The 19,844-nt window shown below is 40.8% G+C and overlaps 1 protein-coding gene across 1 annotated transcript in view; it reads left to right on the top strand.

The window, feature by feature from the left end:
• Positions 1–19,844, top strand: part of SLC51A (solute carrier family 51 member A) — a 44,831-nt gene that overhangs the window by 10,268 nt on the left and 14,719 nt on the right. The window contains exons 2-6 of the mRNA XM_075864093.1: positions 482–573; positions 4,564–4,718; positions 11,515–11,588; positions 13,713–13,871; positions 17,227–17,338. Coding sequence (XP_075720208.1) covers positions 482–573; positions 4,564–4,718; positions 11,515–11,588; positions 13,713–13,871; positions 17,227–17,338 — 592 coding nt within the window. The remainder of the gene's footprint in view (positions 1–481; positions 574–4,563; positions 4,719–11,514; positions 11,589–13,712; positions 13,872–17,226; positions 17,339–19,844) is intronic.

Here is a 19,844-nt window from a genome sequence, read left to right as displayed (position 1 = left end):
TTCAGTTGTGAACAAACCCTTATTTAAAACACAAAATAAAACAAATAATGTATCTGTTAAGAAACAAATACAAACCGATACAACGGATCCATAAAAGTAGAACTGTAGTTCTTAAAAAGCTTCCTGTTATTTCCTGTAAAAAAAAATCTGTTATCTTTTTAAAGATAAAAAAGAACATTTCCATAGGAGGCAAAAACATGGTGTGAACTTAGCCTAAGTGCTCTATTTACAGTACAGCTAAACTGTCACATTTCCAGGCCACAGCTGATTTTGCTACCAGTTTCATACGCTCGCAGATTTGTGTAAACTTTCCTTCTATTTTGCTTTCGAGATACATTCTAATTTTCATGGCAAATTATTTATTGCAAAACTTGATGCACTAAAAAACATATAAATATCCCTCTAGTGGGCAACTATATACTTATGTATTTCAATGGCATTCTGAAGGTTCACCTTTTCTTCTGATTGCTCTTTCTTATAGGCTTCCCAAGCACCTTGTTTACATCCTGATGAACAACAGTATACAACCATCCTGCTACTCCTTACCACCGTCTGCCGCTCGATTACCATACTGTACGTCATTCAATTAAACACAATTTTAATTTATGTTTATACAATATCAGTGATGCATATATATATATATATATATATATATATATATATATATATATCCTCAAATCTAAGCTCTGTAAGAGAGAGATTGCACTAACAAAATAGAATCGGTGCAACTAGTTCTTTACAAAACAGATTGTTTCAATTAAAGTATGTAATATAGTTAACCTTCTGAAGGAAAAAAAACTCTAATGTCACCAATAGTTGACTACCCCTAGGCAGAGGCGTAGCTAGGTTCTCCAGCACCCGGGGCAAAGATTCAGTTTGGCACCCCCCCCCCTCCCCAACCTCTTTCCCGACATCTCCTTCCCCCTCGCCGTGTTTGTTTTCTCTAACAATCGACGTGTCATTTATTTTTATGTAACGCGAGCATAAAATTATTTGTACATTTCACAAGCAATATGGTTCTATACACAACACCAGAACCAAGCTCACTACATATATACAACAGCAGCACAAATACAGCTCAATTTAGTGCAACCCCTGCCGTATAGGTTTGTACGGCGTAAAACTACAGCTCCCAGCATAGCCCGAACAATGGTAAGGATATGCTGGGAGATGCCGTTTCACAAAAAATAAATCCTATCATAATCATACCACCCATCATCTCGCTGCAGATCATACAGTGACTACAGTCCTGATTAGAGGCAGAGTGAACATTTACATTAAGTGACTCACCGGTGACGTCTCAGATTCTAGTTCTTTTTCTCCATCCGGTCCAGACCTCTATGATGACTTCTCCCGGTCACAGCCCGTTTCTGCAGTTTGCCACTCAGATGTCTTCAGCTTCTCACTTTTCCAACATTTCTGCACCTATAAATAAATATAAAGTTATCATTATACCACACACTACACCCTTAAATATAATAGCGCCATACACTGCACCTCTAATTATAATAGCACCATAAACACACACTGTGCCCCCTGTAGATAGTGCCTGCCATAGAGCCTCCTGTAGATAGTGCCTGCCATAGAGCCCCTGTAGATAGTGCCCCCATATAGACCACCCCTGTATATAGTGTCCCACAAATAACTCCCCCTATAGTGCTCAACAGATAGCCCACCCCTGTATATAGCCCCCTGTAGATATAGCCCACCCCTGTATATAGAGCTCTACAGATAGCCCAACCATGTATGTAGCCCCCCTGTAGATATAGCCCACCCCTGTATATAGTGCTCCACATATAGTCCACCCCTGTATATAGTCTTTCACAGATAGCCCACCCCTGTATATAGCCCCCCCTTGTACATATAGTCCACCCCTGTATATAGTGCTCCACTAGATAGTCCACCCCTGTATATAGCCCCCATGTAGATATAGCCCACCCCTGTATATAATGCTCTACATATAGTCCACCCCTGTATATAGTGCTCCACAGATAGCCCACCCCTGTATATAGTGCTCCACTAGATAGCCCACCCTGTATATACTATATACAAGGGTGGGCTATCTGTGGAGCACTATATACAGGGGTGGACTATATGTACAAGGGGGCTATATACAGGGGTGGGCTTTCTGTGGAGCAATATAGGGGGAGCTATTTGTGGGATACTATATACAGGGGTGGGCTATATCTACAGGGGGACTATATACAGGGGTGGGCTATATCTACAGGGGGACTATATCTACAGGGGGACTATATCTACAGGGGGACTATATACAGGGGTGGGCTATCTACAGGGGGACCATATCTACAGGGGGGACCATATCTACAGGGGGACCATATCTACAGGGCTGGGCTATACACAGGGCTGGGCTATACACAGGGGGGCTATATCTACAGGGGTGGGCTATACACAGGGGGGCTATGTACAGGGGTGGGCTATACACAGGGGTGGGCTATACACAGGGGGGCTATATACAGGGGTGGGCTATATACAGGGGTGGGCTATATACAGGGGGAATATATCTACAGGGGGCTATATCTACAGGGCTGGGCTATTTCTACAGGGCTGGGTTATATACAGGGCGACTATATCTACAGGGGGGGCTATATACTGGGGTGGGCTATCTATGGAGCACCATATACAGGGGTGGGCTATATCTACAGGGGGCTATATACTATATAGCCCACCCCTGTATATGGTGCTCTATAGACAGCCCACTCCAGTATATAGCCCCCCTGTAGATATAGTCCCCCTGTATATAGCCCCCCTGTAAATATAGTCCCCCTGTATATAGCCCAGCCCTGTAGATATAGTCCCCCTGTATATAGCCCAGCCCTGTAGATATAGTCCCCCTGTATATAGCCCAGCCCTGTAGATATAGTCCCCCTGTAAATAGCCCAGCCCTGTAGATATAGTCCCCCTGTATATAGCCCAGCCCTGTAGATATAGTCCCCCTGTAGATAGACACACCCCGTAGATTCATTGCTTCTAATTGTACCTGTGTCCTTGCGACACAGGTACAATTATAGTGCAGGAGGAGGTGGCGCTGGCGCCCCCCTCTAAACTGCGCCCGGGGCACGTGCCCCGCCTGCCCCCCCTAGCTACGCCCCTGCCCTAGGTCAATGTCTGACCATTTATAGAGCTTTGAAACATGTCTCCGGTTATCAGCCAAACCATATCTGTAGACAGCGCTGTTTCTGAGTTGTTGCTCCTTGTCAGTACAGAACAAGGTTGCCTGTGTTAGACGTCGTGTGTACTGCCTCATGGAAGGTACTGATTCTCCTTGGAGAGATATAGCTAAAGAATTATTCCTCCACCTTGAAGCCATTGTGAAGATTATATTATAGAAAAGTATTTTTTTTTAGCAATTTCATTATAGAATGTTATATTAGGATTCACTGACTTCAAGACATTAGGTGAACCATGAAAATTTGCCAATTTAATTTTGGAATGGCATTCGCCCAATTTAGGACAATTGAGGCTCAAAGCGACTGTTCAGTTCTCACACTGGACCGCCATTCAGGGCACCTTAATGGGTTGGTTTAAACGTTAGTGGATTAAAAAAAAAAAATTACTCACCTAGCCAACGTTTCTCCGCAGTTCCAGTTTAGAATGAGCAGGCAGGCGCTGGTGAGTGATGTCACCAGTTGTGCCCGTCTGCTTTATGCACTGGATCGTGCTGACGTCTTATTACATCAGCGCAGTCCAGACTGCTACTTCCCCAATTTGTCACTCACTTTGACATGTGTCACTAAGTCTGCCTAACATCATATCTAAAGTGACAGTCCCATTAAAAGATGCTTTAAAGACAGATCCCTTTTTTAGCCTCATTTGTTTTAAATAAGGGAAATCCAGTTCTTTATTAGGAAATAAGCACATTTTGACAATAGGTGATTCGGTAAACGCACTAATCGCCCATCTAAGCTGGATTCTAAAATTTGCTCTGCAGGTTGGTAGAGAATTCAGAATCCCTGTTCTCCAGATACTATGAGCACCATACCTGTACATCTATCAGGATGAAAATCTATGATGAGTAATGTACCATTGGCTCAGCCATTTATAGTACACACCAGATATATTAAACTAACTACTATCATTTCAGATTCATAATATATTGGGTGGCTTGTATCTTTTCATAATGTTGGAATAATGCATTTAAGGTTGTGCTTGACTGTATAGTACGGAGCTTCTAATTTTTTTTCTACTGGGGCATTACCAGTCAGAACATGGTGATGACTGGGCCCCACCATTGGTTGTAATACACAGAAAAATGTAAAGAAATTACCTCAACTTATCTTGAAACCCAGTAGAACATTAGAATAAGCACAAAAGGAATCTGTTATGTTGGTGAACCAGAAATTGATGCAACCGTAGAAAAGACTGTGCAGTTTATGATTACTGGTGTCAAATCTGCAGCCCCCTAGCTGTACCTCACTAAAAACTGGGGGGCGCCTGACAGTTTGAAAGGCTCTGGTGTAGACAAAACAGAGGCAGCCTGTATTCTGCTGTAGAATGTCTCATCTTATTATCTTAACATCTCCTTACTTTTCTTCCTGTTTTTAGTGCTGGACACCGTGCAGTTGTGCATTATGGGTATTCTCACCATTCTTACCATAATCGCAGTCATTATTTATCTAGAAGATGCCATTTATATTATAAAGAAAGTGCAATGCCCAATGAAGAAACGAACATCTCTATGGAGCAGTGCTGCCCCAACAGTAAGAACCTGTATAGTCTTACATAGGAATAGTTTTTTTTTTGTGCGGTTACATCAATAATAGTTCTGTAAACCTTTAGGTATTTTTTAACAAAGAGGATTTTTATCCAAAACATAAAAATGTCTCGAAGTTGCAGCAGCCAAAGTTAGGTAATTATGTACTTACTTATAAATATGTTATACATTTTCTTATCAGCTAGAGCGGCAATTTTTGCATCCATACTGGTTGTCACTTTTTAATTAAATTCTCAGAAACTGAAGATCAAGTATGAACTATTTGTCAGCATGGTGAATCCATAACAAAGTGACAATTTTACCATCAGTTGCTGAGAAGCTAAATGAAAGGTGATAAGCAATATTGCTGCACTTTCTGAACTAAAAAAATTACCAATATCTCTATAAGGCCGGATTCACACGACCATGATCGGTCCGTGATATATGTCGGCAGTATTTCCCGGACTGAACACGAGTTCCTGCCTCGCTGTGGAAAACTGTCCCGTACTGAAAACATGATTACAGTACGGGACAGTTTTCCCGCAGTGAGGCGGGGACTCCTAGTGTTATAGATAACTATGACGCTTGGAGCCCGGCTTCATGCAGTGTGTTCGGTCTGGGAAATACTACCAACACACCATATATCACGGACCGATCACGCTCGTGTGAATCCGGCCTAAGTAAAAGAAACATAATTACCAATTCACTCATTTATGGCAATAGGTGATGACCACAACATTCTTCAATATAAGTGAATGAGTTATTTTCTGATGTCCAGGTGCCTGCTGTAAAGCAAATCTCTGCGACTGCTGTTGCAGCAAATCAGGCAAGTTAGCCACCACTGTATAATCATGTAAAAAGAGGGTCCATTAGGGTTTGTCGTGGTGTCCGTATTTTTGTCAGGGTAAAATATTGCTGCATGCAGTGTTGTTCTTTCCGTTAAATTTGATGTGAACACAGCCTAATTTGCAGCATATCACTGTACATGTATAGCTTAAAAATGTGCAAAAACAGTAAAAGAAAATTATTTGTTATGCTTCTTCACATACTGTTCTAAGGTATTTGGTTCAGTCAATAATATTTACCCCAAAAATAAATCCTCTAATTCTCCTGTGCATAGCAATGTGATATGTGTGTACATTGTGTAATGTATGTCACAATGCTAAACCATGACAAAATCAAAGCCCCCATTTAAATTTTTAGATGAGCACTGTGTTCGGAACTCTTAAAGATAAGGAACAAATATTTCAGTTTCTTGTCACAGTACCAGTTTAGGTATTCAGAGTGACAGGCCGGTCCACCTGAGGGCACCGGGTGCAGGAACGAGCAGTGTCATCAAACAGAGCATGTAAAGTTACAGGGACTACGCCATTAGCCTAGGAATTTACGTGAGGTGAGCTGGAAGGGGTTAATAATTAATATTAGCCTAATATATTTCTGTACTGTGTAAAAGCTTCTCTCCTTTGATCTCACTCTAAAAGAAAATGGGAGGAGATAGAGGATTTTATGTTGCACAGACCCTGGGAAAATTTATTGCTGCATCAACCTTTTCCTGTAAAGCTGGGTGGCACGGTCTGTGGGTATGTGGACCCACTAGGCTGCAGCGCCGTAGCGGGGAGGCAGCTGGCCAAATAACAGAGCACCTAAACAATACAAAGTCCAGCACAAGGGTACCTGAATAGTCCAGACAGTGGCAGAGGCTTTAGCACGCTTGAAGGTGAGTGCAGCAGGTTGCGCCAGACGTGGCAGATGACAGCAGGTGCAGCAGGTTGCGAAAGATGTGGCGGCTGACAGCAGCTGCAGCAGGTTGCGCCAGACGTGGCGGATGACAGCATGTGCAGTAGGATGCGCCGGACGACAACAGGTGCAGTGGGTTGCGCCAGACGTGGCGGGTGACAACAGGAGCAGCAGGACATGACACCAATCATTAACAGGCTCAGGAACAATAACACAGCACGGGATACAGGAAACAGGTAGCAGGGCACGGGAACACTGGAACAGGGTAAACACTAAGGGACCATTTGCAAAGATCAACATGGGAATAACTAACAATGCTCAGGCAAAGAGTGAAGTGACAGGGCCCTTCTTATAGTCCAGGGTGATCTGGGAGTAATTAGTAAATTCTTAACATGTGTGCACGCTAGCCCATTAAGGCCGGGAATGAGCTCATGTGCTCGCATCCTTGGGGAGGAAGACATCAGCAGGATGAAAGGGGTCTGCGGTCTGCGTCCGTTACACTGGATTTTCACGTAGCGGTCCAAATTATTTTCTTTACGTGATTCACTGGCGTGGAAAAATGCATTTTATATGAAAAAGGAGGAAAAATCTTCCAGTGCATCCTTATAAACATACAAATTTAATTTGGCAACTTATTTAAAAATAAAACAGAGCACACGTTAGGTGTGTGGACGCTTACGAGTTTCGAACAGGAGTATTCTTATTCATAGCATACGTCACTAAGGCAGTGCTTAGAATTGAAAAGCATTATGAACCAATTCTAGCTATTTCTTGCAAAAAAACTTTAACAGGTAATAGCAATGCAAACACTAATTTTGTTGATTATTTTCCCCTTCTTAAAGTGGTATGTCAAAAAAACTGAAGGCAGGTATTTCACATCTGTTTTAACACTTTCACTCACATGTATATACTTTGCATATTTGAACTTGTTTATATTATCCGTTAGTGAAGGGTTCATGGCACATAAATGTTTAGAATAATTACATTAATATATATGAATAATTACATGCTAGAATATCTAAAATCAACAGCTCGATCGTATAATAAATGTGTAAAGGATCTGCCACACACAGCTTCTGTGTCGACGCCCGTGGTTAATCAGTCTGCACCTGCTCCTAGGTCTGATAGAGTGACTCGATCTGCTACCACTCAGGCTGGTAGGCTCAGGAGTGGGAGAACCTATCACAGCCTGGCCAGACGGTTCTAGCTTCCGCCCTCGGCCTATTTATACCTTCATTTCCTGCTTGTCTTTGCCTGTGATTCTTTCATGTTTCCTGGCTCTGCTGCTCCTGCTATTATTATTGACCTTGCTTCATTTTGACCCTGGCTTTACTGACTACGCTCCTACTCTGCGTTTGGTACCTCGTACACTCCTGGTTTGACTCGGCTCGTTCACTACTCCTGTTGCTCACGGTGTTGCCGTGGGCAACTGCCCCATTTCCCTTAGCTCCTGTGTACCCTTGTCTGTTTGTCTGTCATGCACATACTGAGCGTAGGGAACGTCGCCCAGTTGTATGCCGTCGCCTAGGACGGGCCGTGCAAGTAGGCAGGGACTGAGTGGCGGGTAGATTAGGGCTCACCTGTCTGTCTCCCTACCCTGAAATTACAAAATGTACCTAATATAGATAGAGTAAATCTCCTCTCCAATTGAGAACTATGGAAAATCTGGTCTCCAGTTGTAGGATACAGAATGCTTCCCTGTTAGGGCTCATCCACATGGACGGCCGTTAAAAAAAACGTCCGTCACACTGACGAGATATACGCTCATCTGAATCTGGCTTTAGTGGTTGCATGTACCTGGACACACAGAAATATCTAGGGGGTGTTGCAGGTGTTTTAACAGCAGTCAAATGGACGTATTCAACGTTCGTGTGAATAAGCCCTTAAGGAGATATTTTCTCCAGTCCCCCCCCTCTAAGGCTGGATTCACCCGAGCGTGTTCGGTCCATGATATACGGACCGCATGTCGCCAGTATTTCCCAGACCGAACACACTGCAGACCGAACACACTCCTAGCATCATAGTTATCAATTTTCTAATAGTGCAGCCAATATATGTTAGGTTGCGTTTACTACATATAATACCGTAAATCACATGATGCATTTTGCAGTTAATAAATGCTTCGATCTTTTGATACTGTTGCTTTGGGGAGATAAACTCCTTTATTTTTTTTGGTGCATACCTACACATATTACACCTCTTACCTCCACATTTAAAAAATGCTTTTTGGGATAACCAAGGTTTTTTAGGGTTATTAGAAGAAAAAAGACTTGGAGACAATATATCTCCTAAAGTTCTGCCTCTTTTGGCTACACATCGGCAGCCATGGTCAATAATTTGAGGGAGGATGGGTAAATATTTCTTTATAATGCTAGTAATATCTTTGTAGAGATGTGAGCCGTTGAAAATACAGTGGGGGAAAAAATTAGAGTAGCGAGCTTCCCGATTATTGTGTTCTATCAAAAAGGAACCTTGGGTTTTTATATAGTTTGACCCTTTTTCCATCATTTTATTTTTTGCTTCCCCTTTTTCGTAATCTGGATTCTATGTCTTTAGATTGGTTAGAAAGATCAGTGTTATCCGAACACGCTCTTCTAGATCTAATAAATTCTCCTGGTATTGTTTTTATGGTGTGAATTGGTTGACAACTGGGCGGACCCAGGATGGTATTACCTGATGTAGGTTTACAATAAAGAGACGTAGTCACCCAGCCATTCTTTATGTCACCTGAGAGAAATATCTAAGAATGGAATACTTTCCCTGGATGTAGCACTTGTAAATTGTAAATTGAAATCATTATTGTTGATGAAGTCCACAAACCGTGGTATGGACGCCACATCACGACCCCAGACCAGTAATAGATTGTATAATCTAAGCGGGATAAAACGTTCTCCCAGGAGGCTGGCCTTCAGGACCCGCCGCCATGTCTATGTAAATACCAAACTTTTTTTTTTTTACGTGCAGGTTTCCGCAGCGGACATTCCGGCCGAAAAACTGCACCACAATTTGGTGCCGTTTTTCAGCCGGTATTCCCTGCAGCACCCAGGGCGGATACGCTGTGTGCTTTTACACAGCGTATCCATCCTATATGAACATAGCCTAAGGTGCAGTCACTCGCGGAAGATTTTGTGTATGATTGCTGCAGCAAAGACATAGATTTCTGCAAGTTTCATTCAGATGAACAGAGCTTACTTTTCGGTCACGAATATTTCTGGAACAAAATCTGCTGCATTTATGTGTTTACAAATTATGTGCAAATTTTATGATAAACATTATAAAGATAATAAACTTCTGAATAAACCTAGCTTCTTTCTTCACCATCACCACCCTTTTAATTTCAATCCCTTATTTTGTGTTTTGTCTGATACAGAACTTGGCCTTGACAGTGTACAATGAATGCCATAAAGGCTGCAACCTTTGCAACAGTTTTGTGTATTGCTCCGATTTATCTGACATTGAAAATGAATCTACTTTGTAAAAGGTCTTGATTAAAATGTTTCTATTGTTTTGTTTCTACAGCTCTTGTGCAGACATATTTATTTCCATTATAAGGCCCCATTCACATCACGTTTTTGCCATACATTTTTAGCGTATCCGTCTGGAAAAGCTCCCCACATATATACGTTAAACGGGCCTCTGATGGATGCCGAACACCCATAGGCTATTGTGTCACTAATGTGTCATATCTGTACAATGTACGCCTCATGAAAAGCTCATGACGTATACTTTAAATTGATGCCTGTGACAGATGCCATACAGTTGCATCCATCCCCCATACGCTCCCTTGTTTAAAAAAAATATACCGTGCGGTATATAGTATTTTACTAGATTCCGTTGTATTGAATAGCGTAATCTACTATGCTACTCTCTACCTTTTTTTGCGGTATACTGACATATACCGGCCAGACAGAGTTGAAAAAGTCAGCTTATGTATCCATATAGACACATTTAGCATATACGTTGAGAGCTATCCTGGCGTGGTGTACACGCTAAATGTACATAACGAACTTTGTCGTCTTATCCTGGAGTCACACTGCCTTTCATCTGTTTACTACTTTTTGCCAACCTAAAAAATTTATGTTATCAATAAGTAGGGGTCTGATAAAAGGGAGTATGTCTGTATGATCCCACTACACCGGATTTGTTTGTAGTCTGTTACCATGGAGACACGTAAGTCTGCATAAGGGCTGTAGACACAAAATGGTAGACACATTCTATGGACAAAATTTTTTAGATGCATTGGAACAATAAAAATAGGTGGACATAACCTCTAAAAGAAATACATAAAGTTATTTGTAACTAATTTAAAATATATAATGAATTATACCAATTTTCTATGTTTTTATTTCCTTATTGCAAATACAGTACACCATCATGAGCTGTTGCAACAGCAGTTTAAGAGATTTTCTTTACAGCAAGCACCGGAACATAAAACAAGACAGTAAACAATGTATTGCCTTCTATGGAGTATTGTTGTGGACATGTTCTGCCACAAACTTATTAGTAAAACTGCAATATTTCCAGGTTTTATTCATATATAAAATAACTTAAAGGGTTATTCCAAACCCAAACATATATGGCATATCCACAGGATTTGACATAAATGTCTGGTAGATGCGGGTCCCAGCTCTGGGATTATATGTAACAATTCTATTCCTGACTTCTTACAATGAACTATGTCAGGCCTCATGCACATGACCGTTGCCATGTGCCTGGTCCCTGAACATGGTACGGATGGGCCAAGTAGCATCATCCGCGGGCCGTCCGCAATCATGGACCGTGCACATACAAGATGTGCATTGACTTTGAGGAGCCTCTACCGCAAATACGGCCTGTAAAATGACTTGTCCTATTTTTTTGCGTCCTGGATCCCGGGCAATGCAAGGACCATGGAAACCATGGCCATGTGCATTGACCCATAGGATAAAATGTGTGCTATTCTATCCACAATTGCGGCTCCGCAATTGCGGATAATATGCGGACCGTATTGCACTGTTGTGAGGCCTTAAAGTGTGTGTATTATTTAATTGCATTCATTCTGCTTATGATTATGTTTATTGCTTTAGGTTGTCTCACTATTTACCTGCATGGGTTTGTGGATTCCTCGCTCTGCCATGTTTGTAGAAATTGGCATTGGCACGTAAGTAATGGTTAAATGTTGTAAGATAGCAAATATATATACAGCACCAACATATTCCAAAGCCCTTTACAGTTTAGTAAAATTTGACTAATCTTATTACATTGCAATATAATTTACCATTGTGATCTATAGTCAATATACCATGGCCTGTAGCCAGTAAGCCTATAACCTTTGGCTAAAATGTTGCAAAACAATGGTGCAGATTTAATAAACTGTCTAAGATTTAGGCAGCATAAACTTAGGCCAGGCAGTCTAAAACTGTGCCAAATTTATCACAGTGGTGCACTCTGTATGATAAATTTGACACATATTTCTAGACAATTTTCTTTTCCTTCTGCCAACTCTTGGTTGACTTAGTTTTCGTTTGGCACACTTTGGTACATTTTAAGCCAAGCCTACTCTCCCACTAAGCCACACCTCCTTTTTAAGACAATTTTTAAAAGGGTCTAAAGAGGCGCAAACATCTGTTCTTACATTAGTCTAAAATGAAATGTGCCAAAATGTTAGTCTAGGTGCAGATACAGTAGTAAATCTGGCCAATGCGGTTACAGCGCAGCAAGCTGTGTTGAATGTGATTGTCACGGGCCTGCTTCAATGGCTATATATATATATATATATATATATATATATATATATATATGTATATAGCAAACAAGAAGGCAGCAGCACTCACTAATGAATAATCGACCAGGTGCCCAGCAAAACGTCCCGATCCTCGGACGTATAATAATATATAGAAGAAGAAGATTTGCAGCACTCCAACATGAAAAAAAGTGGTGGTTTATTCAATCCAAAACAACAGCAACGTTTCAATCCTACAATAGGATCTTTATCAAGGCTTGATAAAGATCCTATTGTAGGATTGAAACGTTGCTGTTGTTTTGGATTGAATAAACCACCACTTTTTTTCATGTTGGAGTGCTGCAAATCTTCTTCTTCTATATATATGTATATATATATATATTTATTTTTTTTATTATATTTTTTTGCATAATTTTTTGGTTTCATATGCAAATCCTTATTTTAACTAGTATTCTGAACCGAAACACATTTATAATTCATGTTACCCAATAATGGGATATGGCAATAGCAGGCACTTCCAGAATCTTCTTGAAAATTATTTGGCGGACACTAAGGTTATGTTCACACGCAGTGTTTTCAGGCGTATTTCAGAGCAAAAACGCCTCGAAATACGGCCTGAAAAACACTAGCGAAACGCCTACAAACAGCTTTCCATTGAAATCAATGGGAAACATGGCGTTTAGTTCAGACGAGGCTTATTTTTTGCCACTGCTTTAAAAAACGGCGCGTAAAAAGGAGCATGTCACTTCTTGAGGCGTTTTTGGATCTGTTTTACCATTGACACTATGGAAAACACCTCCAAAATCACCCCAAAAAACGCTACCAAATTATATTCAGCTTCAAAAACGCCTGGAAATCAGAGGCTGTTTTCCCTTGAAAACAACTACGTCATTTTCAGCCGTTTTTTTATTGTACGTATGAACATACTCTAAGACATTGGTTACTGAACAAAGTTTTTAAAGGGAACCTGTCACAAAGACCATATTGCTATACCAGGGTCAGCATGACAGGTCTGACGATTATAATCAGCTATGTTTATCTCTAAAGTGCTGCTGCATTTTTAGAGAAAACATAGCTTAAGCACTGAGTTGTGACCAGTTTATGTGCCGAGCCCAGGAAAAGTATGTGCTGCGCAGCTCCCCTCTGAAGAACCCAAAAGGTAGAGACCAGTCAATCATTATGAGCCGAGTGGGGGAAGATGCCCAGCGGACAACTTTTCCCCCGAGTACAGCACAAAACGCTGTCTGCGACCTAGTGTTAAAGCTATGAAATGTGGCATCAGGGCAAAATGATCTTGCTGACTGGTTCCCTTCAAGAGGGAATCTCAATAGTTCTTACTGGAAGAAAGCAAATTGCTGCCGAACATTTAATTTACGCACCACTACTATCTTCCAGAATGGCGATCAGAAGTTTCTTATCCATAAAACACAGTAAAAAACTGCACATATGAACCTAACTCTGTGCTAATATAGGCATTTATTCACGTAAAAAAAATATTCAGTATGGTGCAAAGTAATAAGTGGCAACTAATTTGTCTCAAAGGTATTTTGCCGTTTGCTTCTACCTCATCTTGATGGTTATAATAGAAGGTTATGGAGGAAAAGATGCACTTGTCAAGAAATTAGAATCCAGAGATGTTCACATCAACACTGGACCATGCTGCTGCTGCTGCCCATGCCTGCCCCGCATCAAGATGACCAAGTAAGATTTACTACAGTGTTTATAGTGGATGAGAAAGAAGGGTAGAAAATCACCAGTGACCACCAGCTTTCTGTATAAGGAGCCTTGCCATATCAGTACATTTTTAGGAAAGTTAGTTCAGACGTTGCAGAAAATAACTGTGCGGAAATTAGGCTGCGGTGCAGAATTTTCCCTCCGCAGCATGCTCATGACGTTGCGGAGAAGAAGCGGAATTTCACTGCGTATTTCAGCATTTGCATTGCAAAAACTGAAATCTGTGGCAAGTCCGCTGTGATATCTGCAACATCAGAATTACCTGTCAAATATGCAAATGTTGGTGCAGATTCGTTGCGTAATTGCCCCAAATCTGCACCAACATTTGCAGCGGAAAAATTCTGCCACGTGTGAACATGGCCTAATAAACGAGTAAAATGGCAAGTAGGAGAGAGGTCCCGACCCAAAAAAAGGTTTAATCTAACTGAAAAATAGTATAAGTGACACAAGGAGTACGAATAGAATAGTCCAGGCCAGTGAGTTCCACAAAATCGGTGCAGCGCGGGAGAAGTCCTATAGACGGGAGTGAGAGGATGGAGACATCAGGTTTAGGTGAAAAAGATGATAGAAAAGCCAGAAACAGCTCAGTTTTAGTTTGAGATCTGGAAAGGACATGGCAGTAGAAACATCTGACAGACACTCGCTAGTTCTTTAAGAGAGCCAGAAAAATGTCCTGGGAGTTTGTATATAGTTGATTGTCAGCCGCATAAAGCTCGTATCGGAAACTAAACCTGCTGAAGTCTAGTGCTCACATTTATAATATATTCGCTGTTAAAATAGGCTCCTTGAGCACCAATAGACATGGGAAGCATCCATTGGGTGCTATGTACGTATACAGCGAGGGATTTTCCTATAGGCACGTGCTTGCAGACACTGGCAGCCCATGACTCCACAGCAGATGGTATCAAACCCCTGTAAGTAGGTATTATACAAGTTGACTTTGGTTGAAAAAATGTAGATCTATAAATACTGTGGCTATATGATTAAAGGCATAAGCGCCAATGTTACAAATGTGGTTGTTACCTTTAATATAATCCCATGGCATAAATGCCAGTCTTGTGGAATGAATACAAAAAGAGCAAAGTTGTACAAGTGGGGGCGGTTAAACTGGTTCATTCGATCTAAGTTGGCAGAACCCATCCATTTGTATATAACCTAATATATATGGTGCCATGCTTTTCTTGACAGATGCATTTAAATTGTGCTCTGTTATAGAAAGATATCTCAATATTCTGTCCTCAAAGAATAAAGTAGTATTCAGAGGACACTCTGCCAGAACAGCATAAAGGGTTTTATTGAATATTTCAGTTAACGTTCGCTTACTCATCCCTTCTGCAAACTAATGAAACCAGGCTGTGTCCACATCATTGCCTGTCCTTGTTTGCACCTGTCAAGTATGATTTGAAGGCAATGACACCTGTATCTAATGCTCCTCATTGTCATTACAAAAGAAAAGGCCACTAATAAGAACCTGTCAGCTTTAGGGCAGATACAGACGGACGTTGCGTTTTTGCGCGCGCAAACAACGCAGCGTTTTGCACGCGCAAAAAACATTTGACAGCTGCGTGTGTCATCCGTGTCTGATGCGCGGCTGCGTGATTTTCGCGCAGCCGCCATCATAGAGATGAGGCTAGTCGACGCCCGTCACTGTCCAAGGTGCTGAAAGAGCTAACTGATCGGCAGTAACTCTTTCAGCACCCTCGACAGTGAAAACCTGTTAAAAAAAAAGAAAAAGTTCGTACTTACCGAGAACTTCCCTCCCGGCCGTTGCATTGGTGACGCGTCCTTGGTGACGCGCCTCTCTTAACATCGGGCCCCACCTCCCTGGATGACGCGGCAGTCCATGTGACCGCTGCAGCCTGTGCTTGGCCTGTGATTGGCTGGAGCTGTCACTTGGACTGAATTGTCATCCCGGGAGGTCAGACTGGAGGAAGAAGCCGGGAGTTATCGGTAAGTCAGAACTTCGTTTTTTTTACAGGTTCATGTTTTTTGGGATCGGTAGTCACTGTCCATGGTGCTGAAACAGTTTAACTCTTTCAGCACCCTGGACAGTGACTATCTCCTGACGTCGCGTACCGGACATTTTTTTGCCGGGTTCGGCCAAAACGAGTTCGGCCGAACCCGGTGAAGTTCGGTTCGCTTGTCCGGGTTCGCTCATCTCAAAGACACTCCGTTTGGATGTTCGGAAACAGAAAAGCACGTGGTGCTTTTCTGTTTACATTCATCCTTTTGACAGCTGGTGCGCTGTTTCAGTCGGTTCGCACGGAAGTGCTTCCGTGCAACCTGCGTGGTTTTCTGGTTAAATAAATATTTGAATTTTGCATAAAATGACAATTCAGAAATATCTTCTCTTTCAACTATCAATTTATTGTTACATTTCCAGGAGGAATAACAGAGTAACGATACAATGCAGAGTCTAAGTAAAGATATTTCAAAATTGTTATTTTATGGGGAATGTAAGTATTTACTAAAACAGACTTGTCAGGAGAGCTGTCCTTTAACCCCTGATGGACGCCGTAAAAACAAACCCCCCCCCCCCCAAAAAATGGCGTAATCTCATTTTTTTGCCCATTTTACCACACAAATAATTTTTTTCAGTTTCCCAGTACATACAATAAATGGTGCCATGAAAAACTACAACTTGTCTCGCAAAAAACAAGCCCTCATATGGCTATGTCGACGAAGAAACAAAAAAGTTATGGCTTTTGGGAGGCGGGGAGGAAAAAACTAAAAAAACTTAAATTGGCTGTGTCATTAAGGGGTTAAAGAGGATCTGTCAGTTCTCCTGACATGTCTGTTTTATTGACTTTTGCATTCCCCATAAAAGTCACAAATCTGGAGCATCTTTTCTTAAAACTCATGAATGTACAGTTACTTTGTTATTCCTCCTGGAAATGTATGAATACCGGTAATCTTGTAGCTGCTGCACCAGGAGGATCAGGGGTCGGTTGAACACCGTTCTCAATATAGGTGCAGGTCCCAGAGCTGTGGATATACAACAAATGTCTAAGTTGGCAATACCCCTTTAAGTCTAGGTTACTGTAATTGGAAAATATGTCCAAAAACGAAAATAATTTCATATCAGTTACTTTTAATTGGTGGTTAACTTGGTCTTCCGTCTAACTGGTTATACTGGTATAAAATTCCGGTACTCTCATGGCTCTGTATAATAAACTGCTCATACAGGTTTGTTGAAGTAATATTTGATTAGCTTCCTGCTGGGAATATAGCTTTGGTATTGCGATTACTGCTCCCATGATTTGTTATTATGTAGCTTATATATTATTCATCTGAACAAGACCTTTACTTTTTTTCTTTGCAGGAGGAAGGTGAACTTTTTCATCTTGGCCGTCTTCCAGATGGCATTCTTGAAACCACTCTTTAATGTCATTGGCTTGATTCTCTGGACTGATGGAATTTACGATACAGAAGATGTGAGATTTTATTTATTTTTAATGTAACATTACCTCTTTAGGCTTTGTGAGAACCATGTGTATTTAGTCATGCTGTACGTTACAGAATAATACAAACTAGTTCTAGGTATCTCTTAAAGGCTCAAATGCCTATCAATGTGTTTAGTGCAACTTTCTAATTAGTTTTTATTAAAAATAATTTTTACTTTTTGAGATACAGCTGCTTTGTATCCTGTCAGGTCAGCAGAACTGATGGGTTCAGTGTCAGCGGTTCCTGCGTGTCCCTGAAAAGTAGGATCGAGCTGTTACTGATCACATCGAACTCATAATTTAGATGTGATCGATTACAAGTGGATCCTGGGGGTCAGAGACACGAAGGACCCACTGACACTGAACCCGTCAGTCCCGCTGACATGATAAATTCAGGATACAAAGCATCTGTATCTCAAAAATTACAATTTAATTTTAATAAAAGCTAATTATAAAGTTGCACCAAACGGAATGATACACACACACACCACACACACACCACATACCACACACCACACACGTATGTGTATATATAATCGCTTTGGAGCGTGTACATGCCCTTAAGTTAAAATGTAATATATTCTAGAATAAAATCCGTCCACAGAACATTAAGTGCGGAAAGTGTGGAAACATACAAGACCAGTCTTGGAATTGTAATATAGCCCAGGCATAGAGCAGCAGAATTTATTACGCAGCAGTCAGCTTGCATCGCCTTTACCAGGCTAGAGCTTTGTTCAAGGGGTGTAGAAATGCTTATTGTAAAGTAGGGTACAGATTGACATACATTAACCCCTTAAGGACACAGCCAACTTTTTTATTTTTTGTACGACGTAGTTGTATGAGACTTTGTTTTTTGTGGGGCGAGTTGTACTTTATGTAGGTACCATTTTTTTTTGTACAAATACATTATCGCTTAATTTATATAAATTTTTATTTTGGCGAAAATGCATAAAAAAAGCAGTTCCGCTGCAGTTTTATTTTTATTTTTTTACACCATACACCGATCATCATAAATAATGTTATACATTTGTTGCACAGGTTGTTACGGTCGTGGCGATACCAAATATGTCTATGTTATTTCATGCTTTGGGACTTATATTTTAAAAAGTTTATTTATTGTAAAAAATGTGTATTTCTGTATATTTTTTTTATTTTTTTTTTATTTAAGATTAATTCTTTTTTTATTTAGATTTTTTAACTGTAATGTACTGGCATATATCTATAAACCAGTACATCTGTGTACAGATTCTACACAGGAAGTTGTTGGGGCATACCTCAGTATGCCCTAGCAATAGGAAATATGGTCAGACTGCCCAGGGGTCCTTCAATGGACCCTAGGCTGTCTGGCCATACAAGTTATGGGCTTTGATCGCGTCACAGGGATTTTCTATGAGGCGATCAAGGGGCAGTCCCCCCTCCTCTTATTTACTTTTAATGCCATGATCAGCTTTGATCGCGGCATTCAAGGGCTTAATCGCGGAGAAAAGAGGCTTCTCTTCTCTCCGCCGTTAGAGAGAGGCTGCAACTGTGTATTACAGCCATTGCCCAGCTCCTGATCGCACACGGACACGGCTGTCACACAGGAGGAGAATGCTCGTCCTAATGCGCGAAGTACCCACCTCTCGGGACGAGCATTCTCGTCCTGTGTCGGCAATTAGTTAAAGGCTATGTACAGTTTTGAAGGCAATTTTTAAAAATAAATCAACGTTTTATTTCATTTCCAACAAGTTTTCAATTGGGTTTTATTAAAAAAATGTTTTTACATTTTGAGATACGACTTCTATGTATCCTGTATACATAGAAGATGTATCTTGTGGTCAAAGCCAAATCCATCATGTCAGCGGGACTGACAGATTCGGTGAGCACTAATCCAGCTACTATTGATCAAATCTAAGTTCATGTTAGATGTCATCGATAACAGCTGCTTCTAGCGCTTACTGCAGCCGTCAGTCCCGCTGACCAGACAGATACGGCTTTGACCGCAAGATACATCCTCTATGCATACAGGATACATAGACGCCGTATCTCAAAAAGTAAAAATTTTTCATTAATAAAACCCAATTCAAAAGTTTTCCAAAATGAAATAAAACAATGATTTAATAAAAAAAGAAGATTGTTTACATAGCCTTTTAAATGTGTTCAAAGTATGGTACTTAAAGGAACCATTTGGACTATAAAAAAATGTTCTTTTCTGACATGTTTACCTAAGAGAACCATCTATTGGCTAACCCGAAAGAACCCATATTAAGTCAACATGTCAGGAACATCCATTGATAACAATGGCGCATTATCATGCTTTACTGACCATCCCGTTTTAATTTAGGTAGATTCATTTTAACGTTTTTGCATATTCACAAACACATACCTCCTCCTGCTCATTGTCTTTCAGATACATTGCAGTGGTGGTGTAGATATATAAAGCAAACCACAACAAATAATTTTTTTATATAAAATTGTATAAAATGCAATTTAATACATTTCCTAATACAATTTTTAT

This window comes from Rhinoderma darwinii, chromosome 4 (genome assembly GCF_050947455.1).
Source record: "Rhinoderma darwinii isolate aRhiDar2 chromosome 4, aRhiDar2.hap1, whole genome shotgun sequence".
NCBI classification, from domain to species: Eukaryota; Metazoa; Chordata; class Amphibia; order Anura; family Rhinodermatidae; genus Rhinoderma; species Rhinoderma darwinii.
The sequence above is the reverse complement of the archived record's forward strand: the minus strand, read 5'-3'. Positions and strand labels throughout refer to the sequence as shown.